The sequence below is a fragment of the Gavialis gangeticus genome, unplaced genomic scaffold (assembly GCF_001723915.1).
Source record: "Gavialis gangeticus isolate Ggan-Ray unplaced genomic scaffold, GavGan_comp1, whole genome shotgun sequence".
NCBI lineage: Eukaryota > Metazoa > Chordata > Crocodylia > Gavialidae > Gavialis > Gavialis gangeticus.
In genome coordinates, this window is record NW_017729018.1 from 1,448,403 (window position 1) to 1,473,081 (window position 24,679).

The 24,679-nt window shown below is 46.0% G+C and overlaps 1 protein-coding gene across 1 annotated transcript in view; it reads left to right on the forward strand.

The window, feature by feature from the left end:
- The window catches only part of TMPRSS9 (transmembrane protease, serine 9), a 101,844-nt gene that overhangs the window by 35,974 nt on the left and 41,191 nt on the right, over positions 1-24,679 (forward strand). Inside the window, exon 2 of the mRNA XM_019513197.1 lies at positions 22,827-22,994. Coding sequence (XP_019368742.1) covers positions 22,853-22,994 — 142 coding nt within the window. The 5' untranslated portion in view covers positions 22,827-22,852. The remainder of the gene's footprint in view (positions 1-22,826; positions 22,995-24,679) is intronic.

The window sequence follows — 24,679 nt, forward strand, 5'->3', positions numbered from 1 at the left end:
TCTGTGCTGACAAGTTCCCCAGCCTGTAGGTATGCTGCTGGTTCTTCCTCCCCATGTGCAGTACCCTGCACTTGTCAGTGTTGAAACCCATCCTATTCTCATCTGCCCACCTCTGTAACCTGTCCAGATCTAGCTGTATCCTGTCCCCCCAGTGGCAGGGTTGGCCCCCTAGTGGCAGGGCTGACTGGAAGAAAATCTGGTCCTGGTTGGTGTCTCCACATGCATTACTGTGCAGTAAGTACTTGCGAGTAAATTTGCTATTTGCATTTTCAGGTAGCAAATTTACTCACGAGTAGCAAATTTTACTGTGCAGTAAGTGTGTGCACATGTAGATGCACATGCTTACTGCACAGTAAACTATGCAACTGAGCAGTAAAGCATCTTGTGTAGATGCACCCACTGTGTCTGAACAATACTTTATCATTTACTAATTATTTTTGAAACAATTGAACCCAACCTTTCATGGTGTTATTGACATACCTTTCTTGATGTTATTGGCATAGCACTCACAAAGTCACCATCCACTGCTTTTTAAATTTCTGTCACTGTCACTGACACTGACACCTGTCCAACTCATCAGTAGGTATTGTATTGGTTGGGGAATTGCAAAAGTCCGTTCACTTTCTGGTTTTCCCAATAATATTTTTTTCTTCTACTTGATTGGCTGACTGTGCCATTCCATGAGACTATTGGAACGGCTTCCAACAGAGACCACAAAACAGCTGCTTCTTTTGATAGATGGTCAGCTTGTTCATTTCTCCATTGCAGTGGACTGTAGCACCTGGAAGCCCCAAAAATTATCTTTTTGCTCTGCTTGCTCTGGGAACAGTCTCCCTTCACTCTCCTACCATGTTTTGATGTCTTTTATGGTTATAAAAGGGAGGCTGCCCCACGGCTTCCCAGGCCTGGTCTTGTTCTAATGACCAGGAATCCAGGTTTTCCATTTCCCACAGAAAAATTGAGAAAACCACGAATGTCCTGGTTTTATCAGAGAAAATATGGATTTTCTCTTTTAGCAGAGAAACCCTTGGATTTCCTGCTTTTGCAAAGAGCTCTGCAGGCTGGTAGAGTTCCAGCCTGCAAGACATGTTTGCAAAAATGGCGGGAAAGTCCAAACCCTGCCCAGAGGGAGAGCGAGAGGAGGAAGGGTGGGCCCTGAGGCTTTTAGTCAGTTGCAAGGCTTAGGTCAGGCTCATTTTCCTCCTGGAGCCTGTTAACTGGTAAGTGGGGCTTGCAGGGGGCTGGGGGGTTATAAGGCAGGGCTGGGGTGGAAGCTGGCTGGGGGCAGAGGGAGTGGGGAGGTGTTCGGGAAATACACGGCGTGCCTGCCCAGTGCCGCCAAGTGCGGCTTCCTTTAAGGGCTACTAGAGCCGCTTTGGTTTCACATGCCCCTGTCTGGGTACTCCAGCCACGAACACGGAGGCCCTGGGGAAATACAAAGAGTGCCTAGCTGGCTCCACATCTCCCTGCTCATGGCTAGAGTGCCCAGCCAGGGGCACATGAAACTGAAGTGTCTCTAGCAGCCCTTAAAGGGAGATGTATGTGAAGGTGCTGGCCGGGAGCAGGGAGATGTGGAGCGAGCTGGGCACTCCATGTTGTTCACTGTCAGGGGGTTGGGGGGAGTCATGCCCCCAGATTTGTGCAGGGGACAGACTGTGAGCTCAAGCTCCCACCCTGATTCCCTCCCACGGGGCCAATGTAGCCCTGCAGGCATGACCTAGCATGGCTGGGAACAGTGGGGCCGTGCCAGGATCTCCTTGGTCCCTGCTGCCCTGGCAATGTGCCTCCTGTGCCTGCCACTGCTTTGAGTGGTGGAGCCCTGTGCTGTTTCCCTCAGTGCAGCCCAAGGTGCAGGAGGCGCATCACTAGGGCAGCACAGAGCAAGCAGCTGCTATAAGATCCCCGTCCGGCTCCTCTGTCCCCAGCCCTGGTCACGGGGAGGGGAACAGGGCGGCAGATTGCCATTGAAGGCCCCCCGCAGACCTGCTGGTGGCAGAAGTGAGGGGCACCAGCAGGGCTGTGGGGGCCTTTAATTTTAATCATGCATTTTGAGGTTTTCATCAGAGAATTTGCAGTTTTTTATCAGAGAATTTACAATTTTTTATCATGGAAAACCAGGATCCCTGCTAATGACCACCTGGTGCCTGTGGTCCTTTGTTTTATGGGCTAATTGCATGGCTCCATACCTCCCATATATCATGCCTCATGCCTCACAGATGGCATCATCATGAATGTTCTTTTTGTCACATGCCTACACTCACATAGCCCTCCTCCAGGCCCTCAGACCCTTGGTCTCTCCCACAGTCCCACTTGAGTCTCCAGGCCCTTAAGGCTCTCACTAAGCCACTCTCTGGGCTGCCACAGCCCTCAGTCCCTTGCTCAATTCCTCTCCAGGCTGGAGGATCCCTTGGTTCCCTCATTTGTCCCCTTCCTGGGTTCTCAGACCTCTCAGCCTCTCAGTCATCCCACTCTTGACCCCTCTCTGGGATGCCAGATCCCTGGGTCTCTCATGTGGCCCCTTGCTGGACCTCTCTCTGTTCCTGGCCCCTTACTGGGCCACTGGACACTTTTGGTTTCACTCCATTATTCCCAACCCCTCACCCGGCCTCACTATTCCTGGCCTCTCACTGGGCCACTGGACTTCCTCAGCCCTTGCCTGGGCCTCTGGGCCCTTCTGGTGCCACTCTCTCTTTAGGCCCCACTCTGAGCCTCTGAACCCACCTGGTCCTGGTCTTTTCTGGCCCCTAGCTGGACCTCTGGACCCTCTGGGACTGCTCTTCCTTGGCCCCTTGCCTGGGCCTCTAGACCATTTGGTCCTGCCTTTGCTTGTATTTGGGGGCCTTTCCCCACCAAGGGGTATACCACAAGACAGTGGAGGCTGTGGTTTTAAGGTGCCCCAAACTTGCCCTTCCCTGGGGTTTGGTCCTGGTGGCACTTTCTAGGGGCTGCTCTGCCACGAGCAGTCCCACCACCATGACCCCAAATCCAACTGCCTGCTTATTTCCTGCATTTTCGTCACTCTGATAAAACACACTCCAGCCTTCTTGAAACTCATTTTCTCCCTGATAATATAAACAAGTATCCACAGACCAGATTGTCTTCCTGTTCAGTTGGAATAGCTTTGAAAATAGGGTGTGCCCTCACTTCTATTTGGGCTTCACAAACCTGTTCCTGAACATTTGAGGTAAGACCCCATATTGATATTTTCAATTCCTTTAGTGTAACCCAGGACTGGCCAACTTCTTAATAGCAGGGCCTGCACCAACAGGAACATGCTGCAGGGCCACACCATGCCCCCTGCTGCACCAGGCATGCAGGAGCTCTCTACCCAATCCTGTGCTAGGTGTGCTAGTGCTTCTCCACTCCTCCCCACCCTGCCAAAAGGGCATGTGGGCGCTTCCCCCCTTTCCTTCCTGAAGAAGTTCTACCTGTCCATGACAATACTCCAGTCATGTGAATAATCCTACCACATCTCCATTATCCCAATTAAATCACAGTACCTCCAATTCTTCCTGCTTACTTCCCATGCTTCGTGCATTGGAAACATTTCAGGTAACTGACTATTGTCTTAATTTCTCCCTAGTTAGAAATCTTTTAATTTCCAGTCATCTAAATTTATCCATAGCTAATTTGTTCCATTTTATATTATATAAATACATTACCCAGTTTCTTTAAAAAAAAACTGTATAGTAATATTTATTGAAGTTTTCTGCCTTTTTGTATAATTATTGACAATTTTTCTATCTCCAGCATACCTTTTCCAGTATATGATACCTCCGTTCTTTTTTATCTTTTGAACGTTTTCCTTATTATCCTTGGCTATATGTATTACACAGATGTATTACAGAGCTTTGTAATTAGTCTTAGCATTTACATTTATTTATTAACTTCTAATTTATATTCATTGCCCTTTTTCCATTTGTTCTGTAATGGAAGGGTGCTACTGCCATACCCTCTCTTTAATTAAGATAATTTTTAAATCTTATTTACAATCATAATATTATGATACATTTAGGAAAAGATATACTCTCAAACATAAAAAAGCTATGCTATTTTCAGTTATAACTGAGACTACAAATAATTTAGGTTAAATTACCTTACAAATATATTGCAGTTATTCCAAAACCAAAACTCAGGAAATTCACAACTAAAGTTAAACTTAACCGCAATTCAAATATGATATGAAACATTCAATTTAAACACAGTATGGAAACACAGCTAGGGTATTTCATCCCTCTATTATAATACAGTTATGTATGTTTGGTTTGATTAAAGCACTTTAGTGTTTGGAGCAGATCAGGAGGCATGGATTTTTTTAAAAAGACATTACGGTAGATTGTCATCCAGTGGTAATTATCATCAGCCCATTTACTTTAGCGAAGCTATGACATCTTGCATCAGCTGAAGATCTGTCCCATAGCTTTCTTACCCCTCCCTTCATAATGTCATTGCCAGTCCTTGAAATGATGAACATGGAGTCTAGTTTATGAATTGCTGAGCATCCTCTGAAAACACTGACAGTTAAAGGCACTATACACTTGCTGAATGGGGCTCATAGCAAGGTTGTCATTGACAGACAGTCCTCAAACGCTTATAATTGTTCTATGGCCTAAAGTGATTTGATTAAAGAGTTGTGAAACCCAGCAGCCTTCTGGGAAGGACTTCAGCCAGTCAGAACCTAGAAAAAATGAACAGTTTTCATACTCTAGGTTAAACCAAATTCTCACATACAAGCCTACCCACCCTACTGCTTAATGGCTCTATCCAAACTATTTTAATTCAATTCAAAAAGACATTATTGGCAGGACAGTGTTACCTTACTACAGAAAAAAGAGCATTTGTTCTTTCCTCACAGCCCCTATTGTCACATACATTTTTTTCTTTCATCTCTTGAGTGTATCTCAAAACCATATGATTGTGCTATGTTGAGGGGATTGCTGATTTAGTTTTTTAACAGATCTAAATCTTGTTTGCAGGCTTGTTTGCACCTGCATGGCAATACTTAAAACTTTTGATTCAGCTTTTCAAATACATATCCAATTTCTGTCACTGTCTTCAGAGGAATTCTGCTTTAAGGACTTAAATTTTAGCATACCGGAAGGATCAAGCAGAGCACATAGCTCAAGGAAAAGGCATTACCCCATTGGCATCACACTTTGCAAGCAAACAATTGTCTTTTGCAGTAATCCATGGGACTCCCCCACCCCTTCTTTGTATTTTTTGGGGGAGCGCAGTGGAAGCAGCTATTGATGCCCAGAGTTTCTCTAGCTCTTCCCCACCCCCTGTATTCCCCAGTTCTGTATTTCCCCATGTGCCAACAGGGTTGCCTGACACCATACAAATCACAAAACAAAGGCAAAGAATTAAATTGATCTCTAAGGGTCTGAAAGCAGACATTGCTGTTGCTGGTATGAATGTTTAGCACTTGCAGCTGAGTTTGGATTCTCCTTCCCTGTCAGGTTTATCCAGATGACAGCAAGGGGACAAGAAGGTGAATGTCAGCTTCTTTGAGAGTGCACTGCAAGCTAGCTGTGAATTTTTTTCATCTGGCCATTCTCCCATGTAACAAGCATTTCTTCTGTTAATACTGAGATGGAAGCTTTCTGCACTGAGTCTCACCCATTCCATGCCTGCACTATAGTCTACTTTCTACCTAATGACTAGGAAATACCAAAATGACTCCTGGCTGATAAGTCATTCTCAGTTTTGTGGCTGAGTTGGGAGTGCACTGTCATTTCACATGAGCTTTAGTGTTCCACTGAGCCAGGGAAGTCTCTATTACAGCCAAAGCTCAACATCCAGCTGCTGCTTTCAGGTAAGCGCTTCAGCCCTTCAATAGAAGTTGGCTCAGTTGTTCCTCAAATAAAGATGTGAGGAGAAAAGATAAATAGTGACCATGACAAATGGCACATTCCTAAGAAAGACACAGAGTTTGCAGCACCAAAAAAGTGTGTGTGTTGGGGAGGGGGCATGTAAAAGATAAAGTAAAAGATAAAGAAGAATAAAACTGTTTGTTTAAACAGCTGGTTTTAGAAACAAAGCAGACCATTACTCTGTGAGAAGGGATATTAAACCAACAATGATTCTGAAAGACATGAATCACTAAGTTTTGTCAAATATTTTATATCAGAAACTGGACAATCAAGATCGTGTGAAGTGTTTGTTCTTGAAGCTGTTGACAAAAATGGTGAGAAGCTCAGTACAGTTAACAGATCAGAGTAATGGGTCTGGTTTGTAACAATTAGAGAATGATCTAACCTAATCTTTGGAATTTTTTTTTCCACAAATCATGATGAGCTGGGGAGGAGCACAAAGAATGGAAATAAAAAACTATCACCGCCCAGTAAATCTAAATTAAACAAGACAGATACTATCAATGGCCATCTTCAGGATAATTGAACTCTGAGCATTAGGTGGCAAAGCTTATAGTGAACAAATTATGTAAGGCAATTTTGCTAGCTATTTTTAATGGGTTACAAAGTTAATGGACCACAGAAGAGTAATGGCTTACATCTTGCACTTCAGTAAATTTTATACAGTGTTTCTTGGGATTTTTTTTTTTTGTGAAGTTGACTTAAAACTGGCATGGATTTGAGCAGTGAGCATGGATGTTGCGGTAATGGACTGCAATCTGGAGAGTAATGGATTGGAAAAGTTGATGCCAACTATACTGCATTCAGCTTGTAGAGGATTATATTAGTGGGTCTAGTTTTATTTAATATCTTAATGAATTAGATGGATGAAGCTAGGCAGCATTTGAAGCAACTTCACAAAGATGGAGGAGGTTTGTATACTGCAGAAAATGTGTACAGGGATTTCAAAAATGTGAGCAAAAGTACAGGAAAGAGCAAATTAAGACTTGAGATTGATGACTGCACCTGTAGGAAAAGACAGAAAAAATGTTGCCATGGGAATGAGATGTTTGAAATACAACAGCTCCAAAAGAGTTTGAGCAATAGTGGGAAGCAAACTAGAAATGATCTTGCAATGCATTTTGGCAGAAAACAAAAGTTTGTGTAATTTCAAGATGCACATGCAAGTACCATGCTAAAGTCAGAAAGCAGAGCAATAGTGTCCTAGATAACACTGGTTAACCACCTAGAACACCAGGCATGGGGTTGGGCAACCTGGGATAACATTGTATTTTTTCTGGATACTTATGTGTTCAGGAAAGAATTACCTTGTTGATGATGGGGTGGGACTCAGCACTCAGCCCAGCATGGCTCCCAGTGGGCAAGTAGTCAGTGGGGAGTACTTGCATCCATGCCTGGGGGAGGGGGCAGGGTGCATGACTTTTGGCTGGGAGAGTTCAATATACTACAGGTAGCATGCAATTAACTGACATCTACAGTGTGGTTGCCTGAGGAAAGGGAGGGGAGGGCAGTGTTTAGACCCATGCTTGGGGAGGCATCATGAAAGAGTACTGTCTAGTAAGGAGAGAGGACACTGCTGGTTGTTAGAAAGATCAATTTTATTGAACAAGCAATGTAAGGGAACTTACTGATTAAAAAGTGACAAAAAAGTTTTAAAAATGGGCAGTAGAGTTCTGGCTGCGTACCGAGGAGGCAGCTGTAGCCCCTGGGGAGTGAAGCATGATCTAGTGTGGGATGCCTGGAGGACTGACCAGACCTGTGTCATGGCACGCTTGGTGTCCACATGTAACATTAAACTGATTCACAGTGAAATGGTTCAAAATTCCAAATTTTCTCATATATATATATATATACACCTTTCCCCATAAATCAGCGCTTAGGATTGGGGTGAGTGTTTTAAGTGAGAAAGGCATTTTCTTTGCTGCAAAAGCAACAAGACTTGAGACAGTGAATGCCTTGCAGTTATCAAGACGGCAAAGTCCTGTTGGCTGAACACTAGTTTTTGCCTGTCAGCAAGAGAGGTATCTTGATGAGGTTATTGATGTGGAAATACTTTATTTACGGGAACTTATATAATGAACTACTTACAGTAATAAACTAGCAGTCTTGCTACTGCCCATGGAAGGGTCTGGGCGCCCAACCTTGTGTGACGTAGAGCAGGTCCTTTTGGGAACACAGAGGAAAACAGTCTGGATGAGCCAGCTGGCAGCAGGAATGCCCTGGTGCCACACTTCTCGGACATGCTGTTATACTTAGTCACACAGGTGGCCATGACTCTGGAAAAAATCTTTTTTTCTACATTTTTTCCTTCTAAAAATAAGGTGCACATTTTATTTTTTTGGGGGGAGGGTGTTGTGTGTGAGAAAACATGGTAGTACTTGGATTTTTCAAGGCAGATGTAAACTAGCTGAGTAGGGTTGTATGTATGGCTGCTTCATGTTAAAGTAACATTTAAACCAATCGGTTACACGTGTCCATAACCTTAGATGACCAGAATAAAATAAGTTGATAGATATAGATTGGCCAAGACAAAAGGGGAAGAGAGAGGTTGTCCTACAACCATGGGGCAGTCCCTCTTGTGTTCCTGCATCTTGTTCTAGAGGTAGTGGTAAGTCATGTTTCTTTTGGGATTCCTCAGTTTTTGTGCAAATATCTGCTAGATGGTAATGTTTCTTCTCACTATACCGCCATCACTAGAGCTCTCCATATACAAACATCTACTGTCTGGAAAGTTACCATATCCCTTTGCGCTGCTGTGTCTGTAGATCAGTTCCTCACTCTAATGGATTCCTGTCAGTCTGAAACACTAAACTTGCTACTCCGACTACACCAGGGATTAGCAAAATATGACCCACAGGCTGGATCCACCAACCGACATGGGGGACACCCGCCGATTGATTCGATTCGGCCCACAGCTGCCCCCACAGCACTCTGCAGGGGACTGAGCCCCACTTGGGGCAGCCCACGATGTGCCCCCACCCACATCTGCTGGCCCGGACCCCAGCCCTGGCCCTGGCCAGCATGCATAGCTTCCTGACAGGGATGCTTCCTGTGTGACTGTAGCCGCCCAGGTACTGCTTGGCTTGCCCTGCATCTGGTGGCTCCTTCTCCTCCTTCTGCCCCTGCTGCACCTCTTTGGGTGGCGGGGAAGCTTCAGCTGGGCAATTTCTGCCCCCGTGCGCGGGGCTCCAGCTCTAGCTCCAGCTCCCAGATGCCTTTCATCCACTCAGCTGCCCGCAGGTGGCTGCTCATCGCGTCAGACAGGCAGAGTGGGTGGAAGGCAGCCAGGATCTGGAGCTGGAGCCCCAAGCACTGGGAAGGAGGCACCTAGCTGCAGGTTCCCCCCTGCCCAGAGAGGTGCAACAGGAGCAGGAGGAGGAGGAGGAGAAGGAACCACTGAAGGCATGGCAACCCAAGCAGTACCTGGGTGACTACAGTTGTGCAGGGAGCAGACCTGCCAGGAAGCTGTGTGCATGCTGGTTGGGGCTGGGGCTGGGGCTAGGGCTAGAGCCAGGGCTGAGGCTGGGGCCAGAGCTGACAGGAATGGGCAAAAGAGTGGGGCTGGCTGACCTGGGTGGAAATGGGTAGGGCTTGGGCCCCTGCAGAGTGCTGCTAGGGCAGCTGCAGGCCACACCTGCAATGCACTGCCCAAGCAAGCTCTGCTGCATGCACCCCTGCTCCCTTCCTCCCCCTACCCCTTTTGGGACAATTTCTTAAAATTCTCCTGGTAGGCATAGGCTCGAATTCCCTCAAGCTTTCTCCAAGTGAATGGGGGCAAATGTTGGGCTTGTCTTCTAATGCAGCCACACACTATGCATAATATCACAGTGCGTTGACCACTCCACGTTTCCCTGATCTCTATACAATTCCTTTGCTTTCTTAGTCTTGATTCCAGCATCCAAGGTTTTTTGTTGATTTATTTTTTGCATATTTTCAAATATTATACCTCTTTCAAACATGCTTGTGTCCCTGTCATTGCATTGCTTTGCATGTCTGTCTCTCTCTCTCTTTCTATGCTCAGGCCAAGGATAAATACTGAGTTAATGAGCGTAAAACAGACCACAGACCTTGCCCGGCTCTCATACATGCAATACTCCCCATTGAATTTACCTTTACAGCTTTCTCCATCAACCCAAAAAGTTGGGTATAGTGTTGAGAAGAATGAAAACCATAAAAATAGGTTAAAATGATAATACATGAAGGATGCTTAATGCAGTGCAATGTCCAATCCTCTTATCTGTCTGAAGAACTTGTATCAGGGGTCCTATACTGTTGCCCCTCACCAAACTACAAGGAAAGGGCCAAAAATGCAATCAAAGGGCTATACATGTGCTCTGAGGTGGGGGAGTGGGAGCTCTTTAATTAGGGAGGCTCCAAGAGCCACTCTAATTAAAGTGCCCAAAGTGTCTTCAAAATGGTGGCAGGGGCACCTTATCTAAAGCTTGTTCAACAAACTTTAGATAAAGTGCCCCCCACCACCATTTTGAAGCTCAGGGATGCTGATACATGAAATGGGGAGGCTGGCTGGAGCGATTAATCAAGTCTGCTTCGACGAGCGCATCAGAGCAGCCTCCACACTCGTGTATAGGCACCCAAAATGATTTGAAGTGTAGACAAGACAGTTTCATCTATACTGATTCTGCGTTCATACAGTGTCCAACATAATGGGACACTGTGTGAACTGGTTGGGCCCTCCAGGCACAACTGCCATATAAACTATGTTGATACTAACAAATCTCATTACATCACAATGCAAAGTTTTGGCACAGTGCAAGTATATATTAGCAATGAAAATAAGCTTGTTACTGTCTGCATATGGAGGCTAATTAAGTTAAAACAAAAAGTCCAAATCAAGAGACTTGTATCTCCTTGTCTTAGATGTCATTTAGCTTCCCAAAATGATCTCTACCCACTCCAGAGTGAAATGAACTCTCCAGGAGCACAAGTGTCTTTTTAAATATGAGCACAAAGGAGTGAGTGTTCCCTTTGCCTTTGTTTAAGTGCCATTCCCCAGTGCTTATCCTCTTGCTGCCTCGTAGCCTTTTGATGCTGGAGAAGAATTCTCATCTGTGCCTGTACATCCCAGGTAACCGTTGGCAGGACACAAAGTTCTGGCTGGTTTCCAAGGCAGATCAGCCACTGTCATCCTCTGATCTCCACTGAACGGAGTCCAAGCTCAGAGCTAAATACCCCAGTACTAATATAGCCACTCATCTCTGTGCAGTGGACTCAGACATTGGAGGGAATTGTTTCTACTTTAGTTTCTGTTCGCACTTCATAAGAAAGAAAACAAAAATGTCTTCTCATCACACAGCTGTATAGAGACAAGGCAGCCAGGTCAACCCTGCAACTCAGAGCAGGGATGAAGGAAACTCTGTGATGTAATCTGCAACATCCTTGTGGCCACTTGGCATTGTATCTTCAGAGACCATATGAGGTTATTTAATTCAACAGCCCCTGCTTACTCCTTTCTACCTAATTTAAAGCTCTCCTTATAAACCCTGTCTATTTGGTGCCCAAAAGATTGGTACCAATTCCACTGAAGTGAATACCACCAAATTCTAAGACTTCTCTCATCGCAGAGGGTGCCAGTGCTCGTTCCTCAACCCAATGCCTTATCTATGGAATCAGTCATCTTTTTCTTGATTTACTGGACTCAGAAGGTCCCTAAGGTATTCCAATACTCCAGTCTGTTACATGATGCATAATAGCATCATACTCTTCTTCACTGGAGTTTACATCCACAAAGAGTATATCCAGAGAGATTCCCCAATGATACACCAGTTCCCATAATTTACCCTGTAAACTGGAAGTCTTCACATCTACCTGTTTTTTACATCTGGTTGGAGGCCTGAGAGCAGATTCCTTATTGTGCAGTCACCAGTCAGGGTTATATCCCTGTCTTTCTTTCTGAGTGATTCCATTTCAGTGCTTGATTTCTGTCCCAGGTTGGGAAAGATATAGGAACTTGTCCATTGCTGTGGATTGAATGATATGACACCATTTTTAATGCTTTCCCGGGGTGGCAGGATCCAAAGAAAGACACAGAAGAGGCAGTCTACTGTGTCCTTTTGTCTAAAACATGCTTTTTGTCTAAAAATATGCTTTTTCTCAGTATCTGCTAATACATCTTTTCTCCCACTGGGTCTCAGCTCTGGTGGATTGTTCACCTCTAATGGCAACCAAAAGGGTGTACCAATCCTCACATGGTTTGGAAGTGGCTTTGAGTGTACAATCCAGTAATTCTGCAAAAGGTGTACTGCAAGAGCACTAGAAGTGTGCCATAAGATCCCTGTGTGGGGAAGTAAATGCTCTTCCCCCACATTTGGCACCTTGTTCCTGCCCCAACTACTCCAGTGGCATCTGGAGCTGCTGCTTTGGGGACTTCAGGAGGGGCCATAGGGATGATCTTCAGCATGTAAGAGACTGCAGAAGCATCCCCAGCAGCACGGGCTGCCCTTGTCCGCTGCGGTACAGACTAGGGGTCGGGGCAGTGGGAGCAGTCAGTAGCAAGAGCAGGGCATGGCAGGATCAGTGATTCTCAACTTTTTTAACCTCAAGCCCTCCTCCCATCCCCATGGTTTTTCTGAATTTAGATCTGTCTCAGTGACGTTTTTAACTGGGGTGCTGCAAAATTCAGAAAAGTTGTGGAGGGAAAACTTGAGGCTAAAAAGTTTGAGAACCACTGGTATGGAACTAATCTGAGGCTCAAAGAAAGATGTATTAGGTGTCATTTTTAACAGTACATCTCATCACTGATATGATTTCCTCTGTCAGGGGAATGGAATATGTTATGTTTTGGAAAAAAATATATATACATACGTTGTGGCTCATCCTTTGAATCTGAAGATGAGCATGACATCACTGTTGGTTTGGTTTCTGTGAGCATGTGAGTGGCTGCTCAGGCCAATTTGTGTTATGAACTGTCTGTGACACACTGAGCAAGAGAGGCTGCATTGAGTTGCTTGATCAACAGCAGAAGTGCTGCTGTTGCAAAATTTACGCTGTTTGCTTTTCTGCTCGGCCTCAGAAGTTCTCCTCTACTCATAGACTGTAGTTCCAGCATGGATGAAGCTTCACCAGGTGGAACGATCATGAGCAAGATCTTCCCAAGACTCCAGGTCAATGTTGAAATGTTTCAAGGATGACTTGAAGGACTCCTTGAAATGTTTCTTCTGGCCTCCCTGATAGTGCATTCCCTCCTTTAGCTCACAGTAGATCTTCATTGGCAGTAACACATCTGCCATCCTGGTGACATGACCTGTTCATCTCATCTGTGCTTTCACCAGCAGAGTGTGGATGCTTGGAAAGCCTGCCCGAGTGAGAACCTCAGTGTCTGGGACCTTGTCTTGCCATCTTATTCTCATCAGTCTCCTCAGACACCCATGTGAAAGTGACTCAACTTCATAGCATAGCATCCTTACATCATCCAGGTTTTGCATGCATACATCAGGATTGGCAACACAGTAGCTTTGTAGGCTTTCAGGTTTTTTTGTTGACTGATGCCTCTGCGTTCCCACACATTTGCACGTAGTCTGTCAAAGGCCATGCTTGCGTTGGCAGTTCTGGCATTGGTTTCATCATTGATGTGAACTGCATGTAGTGGTGTACTGCTGAGATAGGTGAACTGTCTGGAGGGTTTGGCCATTCACTGTGATGATAGGCTCTACATAAGGTTTTCCTGGTGCAGGCTGGTGCATCACTTCTGTCTTCTTAAAGTTGATCGTGACACCAAAGTTGTCATAAACTGAAAAGAAATGGTCCATACTCTGCTGCATGCCAGGCTCAGATTTGGCATTCAGGGAACAGACATCAGCAAACAAAAGATCACAAACAATCACTTCATCTTTGCCTGTAGCCTCCTCAAATTGAAGATCTTGCCATCAGTCTGGTATCTGATATCATTCCCAGTGTCACAGTCATGAAAGGCATCTGTAAGCATGGCAGAAAACATCACACTGGAGAGGACTGGGGCCAACACACATCCCTGCTTGACTCCTTTGGTGACTGGTAATGGTTCAGATGACTCACCATCATCCACGGCGCAAGCAAGCATGCCATCATGGAACTGCCAAACCATTGCAATGAATTTCTCTGAGCAACCAAATTTTGCCATGACCTTCCAAAGGCCCTCCCAACTGGCTGCATCAAAGGCTTTTGTCAGGTTAACGAAAGTCACATACAGGTTGGAGTTCTGTTTCTGGCACTTCTCCTGAAGTTGATGAGCTGCAAACACCATGTCTATGGTCCCACATCCTTGCCTAAAGCCACACTGACTCGCAGGCAGGGACCCTTGTTCAATAAGTTGCAGAATTCTGATGAGGATTTTGCTGGTGATTTTGGAGAGCAAGGAGATACCCCAATGGTTGTCTCAGGGTTGTCTATTGCCTTTCCATTTGTACAAGTGGACAATGGATGTATCCTGGTACTCCTGGGGTATAGTTCCTTGAGTCCATATTGACTGGAGTTCAGTAAGTTTCAGAACCATGTGCAAGCCTCCAGCCTTGTAGGCCTCTGTTGGTATAGCATCTGCTCCATGTGCTTTACTATTTGACAGCAGGTTAATTGCTTTCACTGTCTCAGTCAGTGCTGGAGGATCAACAAGAGATATGTTAATGTTTACCTGGTACGGTTGATCAGTTTCCTCCTCACTAATAGACGATTGTTGATTAAGGATGTTGTTGAAGTGTTCTGCCCATCTTTGCAGTATCTTTCCTTTGTCAGTGAACAGTGTGGTGCTACCAGTACACGGTATTGGAGATATTCCTGATGACCATGGTCTGTAGATTTTCCTCAGAGCATCATAGAAGTTCTCTGTATCATTCCTGTCTTCATAGGACTGGATCTCATCTACCTTGTTGCTCAGCCATGAGTTTTGCACTTCTCTGAGTTTGTGTTGGACAGTCCTCTTGATGTTGTTGAAGGCTGCCTTCTTAGATGTTGAAGTGCTGTCTTCTAAGCAGGCTTTATGAAGCTGATATTTCTTGTTCAGCAGTCTCCCTATGTCAGTATCCTTTTCATCAAACCAATCTTGATATTCACATGTGGTAAGACTGAGGGTATTGGATGTGGCCAGGTACACACAGTCTCTGAAAGATGTCCAGTTTTCCTCATTGTTATTGGAGTGCACATCACTTTTTACTAATGCCTGTTTCACATTCTCCTGTTTCAGTTTGGAGACATTGAGCTTTTTGGGTGCTTTTTTGCCTTGTGATCATCTACTAAAATGTATCCAGATAGTCATTTGTATGAATTTGTCATTCATTCCCTTTGGGAGATTTGTAAGCTTGCTGACTAGCTGTGTTTTCATGGCAAACCCAACACCAGCTTCATGTTGCTCTTCTTTATCGTGGCCTCTCCAGAAGAAGGTGTAGCCAGCTCCTTTTCCAGTGAGTTGTCCTTCTTCAGCTAAATGACTTTCACTCAGGGCTATTATCTGAATGTTGAATCTGGCCAGTTCTCTACCAGCTAGAGCTGTTCTTCTCTCTGGTCTATCTTCTGTAGCAGATCCTCTGTCCATTAGCACGCACACATTTCCAAGTGTGAAATCCGATGATGAGTGATGTTAATGTTGTCTTTTTTTGTCTTTTTGTCTAAATTTCAGTTGCTATAGGGGTTCCCTATTAACCATGGTATGCTGACCAGGATTTAGATGAAGCAGACAATGTTTAGGGCACCTTTTCTAGCCCCTTCTAGCTCCTTCTAATGGGGGCTGGGGTTTTGGAGTGCCCCAGACTCACCCTTTCCTGGCGGCACTTTCTAGGGGCTGCTCCACCACAAGCAGTCCTACCGCAGTGACCCCAAATCCCAGTAGGGTGCAGTTTTCAGTCATACCCAGGACCCTACACACACACACACCCACACACACCCACACCCACACCCACACACACACATTTTGGTGTGCTGCTAATTTTAATCCAGGAAAAAAGTGTGCCCCAGGTATCAACAATTTACACTGCTTTAATCAACCCCTGATGTGGAATATTGGCATGAGTAGCAAAGCATACTAGGCATGATGTAAGGAAACATCAATATGAACTCCCTTTCAGACAGAAGTTCATCCACTGTCCTTATCCTGAATCTGTTTCTCTCTCCAAGATATTTTTCTTGCTTCAGCAGAGGCACAGTAAATGAAAGGGAATGGCTCTTCAGTACCTAGTGTTCTGTTCTTGTACATGGCCTCAGATGTAATTAAGCTTCAACTACTGGATTCATAAGTATCTGTCTATTAAGTCAGCTTGCAAGACCTTTAATCATAAACTTCTCCTCATTACTCTTTTCTGAGGACCTTCCAATTTATTAACATCCTTTCTGAAGAATGATTGTCCTCCTCCATGCCACATAATTCCTGAATTCGTGGATGCCCAGTGACCCAGCTTCAACAAAAGAAGTGTTTTGATGGAAAAACAGCACTTGCAGAGTCAGCAAAACTGGACACAGTTTTCAAGGGATATTCTTGACAAAGTTGCACATAGAAGTACTGTATTTACCTGAATCTGGGGCAACTTCAAATTTAAGATGACCCCCAGTAATTAGATTCTAGACATGGAAAAAAAAATAATTTGTTATAAGTTTCTGTGTCTAGAACCTAGTTTTTAGAGATCATCTCACATTCATCCCCCCACCACTGCAACAGGTTAAGTAGTGTCAGGGGAGCCGGTTGGCAGGGCCACGTAGCAGAGGAGCCAAGTGGCCTGCACCCTGCCCCTTGCTGCCCCATCACTTGCCCCCCTGCTGCCTACCTCCCCTGCAGCTCCTGCACCTTGCGCCTCTTTCACCTGCCCCACAATACCTCTGTCCCCCAATGCCTGCCCCTCCCCACAGTGCCTGCATGCCCCAACACCTGCCCTGCTACCATTTGCTTCACATCCCACCTGCCCCGCCTGCTGCCTGCCCTCTCAGCTGCCTCCTCCTGCTGTCTGTCCCCCGCTCCTTGGCCCCCACTGCTGCTTGCCTTCCCCAGTGCTTACCTTCCTATTGCAGCCGCAGCTCCAGCTGAGACTCTGCTCTGGCCTGGGGCCGGGAGAAAAGAGCATGTCTTGCCTCCAGCCGCAATTCAGTCACACACCAGCTGTTGTAGCAGCTCTGAAGCCAGGACCAGAGCTGCCTCCACCACGCATGGCCAGGCTGGAGCCAGAGTCAGCACATACTCTATACTCCCTGCCCTGGGTCAGAGCTGCAACAAAAAGGTAAGTGGCATGGGAGCAGGGTGAAGCAGAGGTTGCAAGTGGCATGGCGGGGGGAAACAGCAGCTGCCTCCTCTCCCCTCCTCCCCCCACCCCAGCTTGTACTCAAATCTAAAACAAGGGACTTCTTTTCCCCGTGTCAAATGGGGAAAAAATACTTGTCTTGGATTCAAGTAAAAATGGTTGTCTTCTAGTCAAAGTAGCTTGAAGTAGATTGACACCGTTATAATTCAAATACTCCTCCTTTCAGGGCCACTGTGCAAGGTCTGTATCAGAATAACAGTTTCATAAAGAATAATTCCCAAAAGCCTGTCTTCAGCCACCCTGTCAGGATTACCAGCCTGAAACAACATGCTCATCATGGATAGTTCTGGGGGGGGCTCAGCAACATGGTTGCACCCCCCCTTGCACTGCTTTTACACAGCTCCAGAGCACAGGAGGGAACCACCATTTGTCTCCTTTCCTCTGCCGCTGAACTCAGCAGGGAGGGAGACAAAGGAGGGTGAACAACAGTGCTCACACTCTGGGCTCTGGAGCTTCCCAAAAGCAGGGTCTCCCATCAGACCCTGCCCCAATGAGCTGGTGAGCTCAGAGTTCACTGCTCATTTGGAGCCCCAGCAGGAGTCCATGATGACCAAGCAGTGAGCTCAGAGCTCACTGTGCATGTGTGGCACAGCCAAAGCTGGAGAGTCTTTGGCCCCTTTGGTCCATGCCTAGGTCTGCTACTGATTCTTGATAATTTGTTCCATCTCAGACCAGGAAAGCAGGAGTTTTAAAATAAGCCTATGCTACTCAAAAATAGCTGCATGAGACTGGCCCCTTCCTACTGAACAGGTGTGCTCTCTTGCTTATGAGTTGCACTTATTCTTTAGTTTTGAAGGGTCATCTCTGCTTAGAAAGTGAGATGAATCAATGAATTGTCAGCAGTGTTGTCTGACTGAAGAATCTTTATTATGGGTGATGTGCGAGTCAGAAAGAGTACAGCTAGACTTGGAGCCCTGCCGATTGCAGTGATAATTACAAACAATAGCATCTGCCTGTGACCACAGCAGGTTCATGCTGGCATCACTGGGAAGCAGAGCACCGAGTGTGAGAGCCCACAATGCCACTTCTGCAAAGTGGTTTTTAGAGCAGAACTTCCTATCAACTAATATAAGAAAAGAGGAGCTCAGGGAATGACCTGACTGAAACATAAATGAAACCATAAGAGAGAATTTGCAAGGCTGCAGAAGGAAACATGAGATGGTCTTTTGTGGCAAGGAGTAAACTTCAAAAGCTTCAGAAGATTGGTTCAGGAAAGTACCCTTCAGCCTAGAGACCTATCTAAATACTTTGGGTCTACAAAAAGTAGACTCAGAGCCTCCCAGCATAGGCTGCCATATGTTTTCTGTCAGCTGAGAAAAGCCTAAGCCCCGCTCTTGCAGACACTCGGTTTCCCAGTGGGGTTGGTACACTCAGTGGGACATCACAAACATTATGGAACTGGGAACTGAAGTCTACTCCATGATAGGGTTAGGGTTAGGGCTACCATGCATCTAGGTTTTCCTGGACATGTCCTCTTTTTTGGTCCCTTGTCCTCCATCTGGGTGGGTTTTTTTAAAATACAAGCAAATGTCCGGGTTTTTCCTTTGCCTTTCCTTTTGCTTGGGGCTGGGGGCACTGAGGAAACATATTGGCTGTTAGGAGAGCATGTGTTCTGCGCGTAGGCCCTGGCAGGTGCTGGAAGGTGTGTGTGTGTGGGTCAGAAGTACAGGGCACCAGCAGGGCTGGGAGGGGGCATGGGCTGCAGGTCAGGAGTGAGGGGCACTGGGAGGACTAGTGGGTCAGGAGTGAGGGGCACCAGGGAGGAGCAGGGAGCTGCAGGTCAGGAGTGAGGGACACCAGCAGGGCTGGGGGGCGGTGCTGCAGGCATATCACTGCCCCACCCCACAATCATATACCCCTCCCCCCCCCACACACAGGTGTCCTCTTTTTTTAAATATGGCAACCTTAGACAGGGTAAACTGGGCTCTTTAACCCTGGCTAATAGTGAAGCCCCGATAGGTGGACAAATGGATGATCTCCTTTGGCCCAGCATCTCCTGCAACCAAGCTGATTCCAAGCATACTTGCACCTGCCTTTCCTTTTGGATTAAACTAACAACGCTGAGAGAGGCAACACATGTGTGGGCAGCTCAGTGTCTCCATATACACTCCCCAGGCTTCTGCACCCTGGAAAAGTTGCTCCAGCTTCACGTTATCTTTCAAGAAAGGATTACATTCAGCAAACTGATATCTCACTCAACATAATTCTATTGTCTCTTGTTACAAAGAGATGCCTACTACTACAAGATGAACCAAAGCAAATTTCTCCAAACTATACATCGATTTATTTGGATATTAGCAAGAAGACAGCAACTACATAGGAACCAATAGCAACTACATACAGGGTGCATGTACATGTGCCCCCCACAGTGTAGTTGTTACTGAGCTGTCATTTAGTACTTGCTTTAGAAAGTGCTAAATGATGGTGCAGTAACAACCATCATTGTTGTTGTGTACCAAAATTGTGTTCAGTAACAACCGTTACTGCACCATCCCAGCACCAGTTATTTTTAACAGCTACATTGCCATAGTGATTCACTTAGCAAGGTAGCTCATCCCTATGGTGACATAGCATCGGTATCATAGTTTGAGCCAGCCAATGCTACATCACCATAGTGATGAGCTACGTCAATGTAGCACGTCTCTATGGCATGTAGCATCACCTGTAGACATGCCCACAGTGCAGAATATACAGCTATATGTACTTTCAGGTGGTGTGATCTCAAGTCCCACAGCATCTGTCCTCATAGGTGAGGCAAATTCCAGATTCCACATACATACTTGTGAATTTTATACACTTCCCAATTCAAAACTTTTCTATATCCCTGTCCATCTATCTAACTTTCTTGTGACCAAGTCATGAGGGATCGGTGAAACCCTGAGTCATATGTGGTAATTATCCGGATGGGTGTTTGTACGTAGAACCATGTTTTTTTGCCATGACTGTTTGCATGAATGGGATTTCCAGATGCTTTAAAAGTGTTTCTGGTGCATAAAACTAAAACTCCTCAGATATAGTTTAGTTTGGCTTAAAGCATTGTGTCCATGGATTTGTTGTGTACAAACACAATGACACTGAAAGACATGTAATAAACCTCTTTGTCCACCAGGTGGACTGCAACTCTTTTGTAGTTCACCTCTTCGAATTGCTGCTGCTTTCAAATTGCTGCCACTTTTTTTGCTTGTGCCATGTGCTGGATCCCTGCTCCCATAGCTGCATGGCAGGGCATGGGGTAGAGGGGGGGCAGCATGGAACCATCCCACTCTCATGCGGTGCTGGCTGGGGACTGGGCTTAATTCATTTTAAAAACCTGCAAACACTGATGTGATGCTCCAAAATAAACAAGTTTAAACTTTATAAACCTATTTAATGTAATGAGGATTAAACCTTATGATGTGTACAGGCCCCTATGTGCTACATGGTGGGGGGTCCTTTTATCAGCATTGGTGTGCTATGGTCACTGGCCTGTACATCTCAACTTACCTGAAACTGTCCTTCACAGATCTGCTTTTTTACATAGTAGTTATTGTGATTCAGGTGATTTTGACTGAATTACTTTTAGAAACAGCTTATATAGGGTATATCTACACAAGACACTGTACTACACATTAGACTAATCTAACACACAGTAGAGCATCACCATCTACACATATGCAGCAATTACTGTGCAGTAGATTAGTCTAACATGCTGTTTCTAGTACTTGTAGATACAGGTACTAGAAATCAGTGCATTAATGTGCCTAAACTCACATGTAGATGCTGACCAGTAGCAAATTGCTTCTGGTCAGCCTAAACAGTAGTGGGCCATAAAAGTGCTGCAGGGAGGCAGAGCAGAGCAGGAGCAGCCCTGGACTGAACTGCTCCTGTCAGGATCAAATTTGCTCCTGATGGGCACACATTCAAATGCATGCAGGGGTGAATAGAAAATTCAGGTGCATTGATTGCATGTATGATTGCAGGTGCATTGACAGCCCTATGAAAAGGAATATGATGACACACCCAGCACCAAAGGGATCAGAGTAGAAGGCCCTCCCCTCAACAGTGTCATCTGTAAAATTTGCAAAGTGTGCACTCACTCTCATCATCCAAATCATTAATGATGTTAAATAATACCGGACCCAGGACAAACCACTGGGAAACCCCACTGGATACCAGACCCCAGCTAGACATTGAGCCATTGATCACTACTCTTCTGAGCATGATGATCCAACAAGTTGTGCAGCCACCATATAGTACTTTCATCTGCCCTTTATTTCCTTAGCTTGTTAATGAGAATGTCACAGCACAGTGTCAAAAGCCTTCAACTGCTTTGCCCACATCCACAGAGCTTGTCACTTTACAATAGAGGGAGATCATTTAAGAAATTCCTGTTGGAAACCATCATGTCCTTAACAGGAAAGAGTGTAAACCTGTGTTTGAAAGAGAGAAAATAAAAACCTCATGGCTTGTCAGTAGTGAATCTCTGACCTTCCTTTCAAGAAATGAAAGCCCACACACATATATGCTTGAGCACTCTCCCATTGTCTGTCATTAAACACATCCACTCCAGTCTACTCTCTCCACTGTCAGTCTCCCCAGAAATCACACTTTTGTACCACCATTTACCATGCATCCACCATACACAGAAGGATAGACCAGGCATACTAAATGCTGATTAATATGTTCTCATCTCACCCTGTACACTGATGACCAGAATCCCCCTTCATTTGTGCTGATGCAACTCGACTGGGCCACATCTTCTCTACTACTAACGTGTAATCCAGGATGATGCCATTACTTACAATTATAAGAGCTGTGGTGGTCCAGAAATTATGCAAGACGCAAGGATGTTTTAGGATGATACCTTTTTTAAAAAATTACAGCTGGACGGGACATGTATAAGCAGGTTTAGAAGCAGAGACCAGGACCAAGGACTTGGTTCCTTGGCCAGCTTCCTGATAGCTTCTCTTTTGCTTGGTCTCCATCTAACCCTGTGAATATTCCCCTTTGACTTAAAGGAGAATGCTTCTCGTAGCTTCATGGTTAGGGCACTTTGCTGTGATACAAAAGATGTGGGTTCAAACCATCTGAGGCTAAAGGAGCCTAGAAGCTAAGTCTCCCACATCCTGGACAAGAGCTCTAGCTGCTGGCTATTAGAAGGTTTAAAGGGAAAATTAATCTTGCTGTCTTAGTTTTCCAGATGGATTTCTCCCCACTCAGGTCCTGTTAAGTGCCTACATTTTATGCTGTCAATAGCAAATAGAAATGTGGCCTGGTGAAGGATAGAACAGGTTATAATTCCTCCATTTAGAAAAGGGAGAGCTACATACCTTCTGGGTATAATAGAAACCAATGCTGGATACTAATAAATGCTGCCTATTTAAATGTATGGAAAAGCCCTGCAATTCTGCAGGGGTCAATAGGGTGCTTCTAGAGGTTTATTAGCCCCTCAATGAAAGAACAGGAGAACTACATGTGTGAAGCAGAATCTTTCCAGTGCCTGGTTGTGCTAGCTTCGAAAAAGCGGGAGCTGTCAGAGACATCTTAATAGCAAAATAGACTTCAGTCCTACATGTCTAGTCCTCTTGCTTGCGCTGCTACTCCTGGTTGAAAACAGCTGAGTTGGAGCTATGGAGATGAACATTTCTTGCATTTTATTCCAACCATGCATGCCCTTCTTCTCCCCTTGTTTTTAACTATCTAGGTCACCTGTAGAGTTGCTTTGACAGCATGGAACAAATGGATGTAGCTCTAAAGCCAGTGCCAAGCACAAAGAGGGTGAAATTGGCAGCTTTCAGCATATGCTGTAAGGTAACCGTTGCTATCGTATTTGTGGGTGGCATTGCTGGCCTATCCTTCATGATCCTATTGGGTAAGTTTGCAACTGGTCACATTCTTTCTGTTTATAAGGAAAAACTGTCTACATAACAGACTGGGAAAACCATGCATATGTCACAAATAGCAGGCAGATTGCAACAACTTAAGGTCTGGTTTCAGTCCAGATATTCAGCCAGAAGTTGGATGCTTATCCAGCCCTTCACTGAACCCCTCAGATCAGGATGGGAAAGGGAAGGGATCTTCCTGTTTCTCAACAGTCCCTATGACATGGGTAGACAATTATTTGTGCTGTAGGGCCACTTAAGGAGTTTCAGTGAGCTGTTGCAGGCCAGAGTGGAGGGGGGTGGGTCTTGCTGACATGGCCCAGTGCCACGGAGGAGGGATGGGGGAATTGATCCTATCTGACCCCGGGCCCATTTGCCCTACACCCACCACTAGGGGCACTGCATGGAGCAGGTGGGCAGGGTCTCCTTGGAGGGCAAATGGGATGGGGCCTCCCAGTGCTCAACTAGGCAGATGGGATGGGGCTGTGGGTGGGCGGGGAGCAGCATCCACACGAGTGATGGGGGGTGGGGCCAGGATTGCTGGGTGGTGGCAGCATGGGGCCAGAACCCAGGGCAGAGCCATGATCCACTCTCCGCACATCCCTGTGATGTGTACCAGTTCCGTGGGCAGGGACATGTGGAGAGTGGATCACAACTTTGCCCCAGGCTCAGGCTCTGGCCCTGAGCTGTCACCACCCTGTGATCCCAGCCCTGCTCCTGGATACACCCTATCCCACTCCCAGATGCTGCTCCCCATCCACCCACCCACAGCCCCATCCCATCTGCCCAGCCAAGCACAGCCTGCCTGCAGGAGTCCCAGGCCATCTCCTTAGAGACTCTGCCCACTCCATCCAGTGAGCCAGAGGTGGGTGCAGGGTGGATGGGCTGGGGTGCCTGGGGAATGGGACTGGGTCCAGCAACAGCAGCAGACACAAGCAGCAGCAGCCAGGCAGAGTGAGCCACCATCACAGGCACTACCAGGAAACCGAGTCCAGCTGCAGCACCTTCCCTGCCTCGCTCTGACCTGGGGCGGTGGGACTGGCTGCACGTGCCACAGCCTGGGCTGCCACCTGCACCTGGGCTAAGCCGAGCCAAGGAGCCTGCTGTGGGTAGAATAGTAACCTTTGGCAAGCCAGATTCAGTTTATAGGCCTTATTTTGCTCACCCCTCCCCTATGAGCAACCAGTGAGGCACCAATGAGTCTTCTTTGGTCAAAAATAGTTGCTACCGTATAAGGCCAAGGTAAAGGACAGGTAAAAGAAAGCTCAAGGAAATGGAGGAAGTCTTCTAAGAAGACAAAAAGTGATGACCTCCTTGCCCCAGCACCCTGTGAGGGGATGTGCCACCTCTCTCTTCAGATACCATTTCAGTCCACTCCACTGCAATGCCAGTGTCTTACACAGCCCTAACCTTGACTCAGTCCCAGCACTCCTTCCTCCCTATTCCTTTTCCTATTGTTTGGGCCTCTCTCAAGCACTATCACTAAATATTTTTGTTGTTCCTTCTCCAGATACTTTTTACACCCTTTCTTCATAGTTTCATAGTTGGTAAGGTTGGAAGGGACCTGAGCAGATCATCAAGTCCAACCCCCTGCCATGGGCAGGAAAGGATGCAGGGGTCAAACGACCCCAACTAGGTGATTATCTGGCTTCCTTTTGAAGACCCCCAGGGTGGG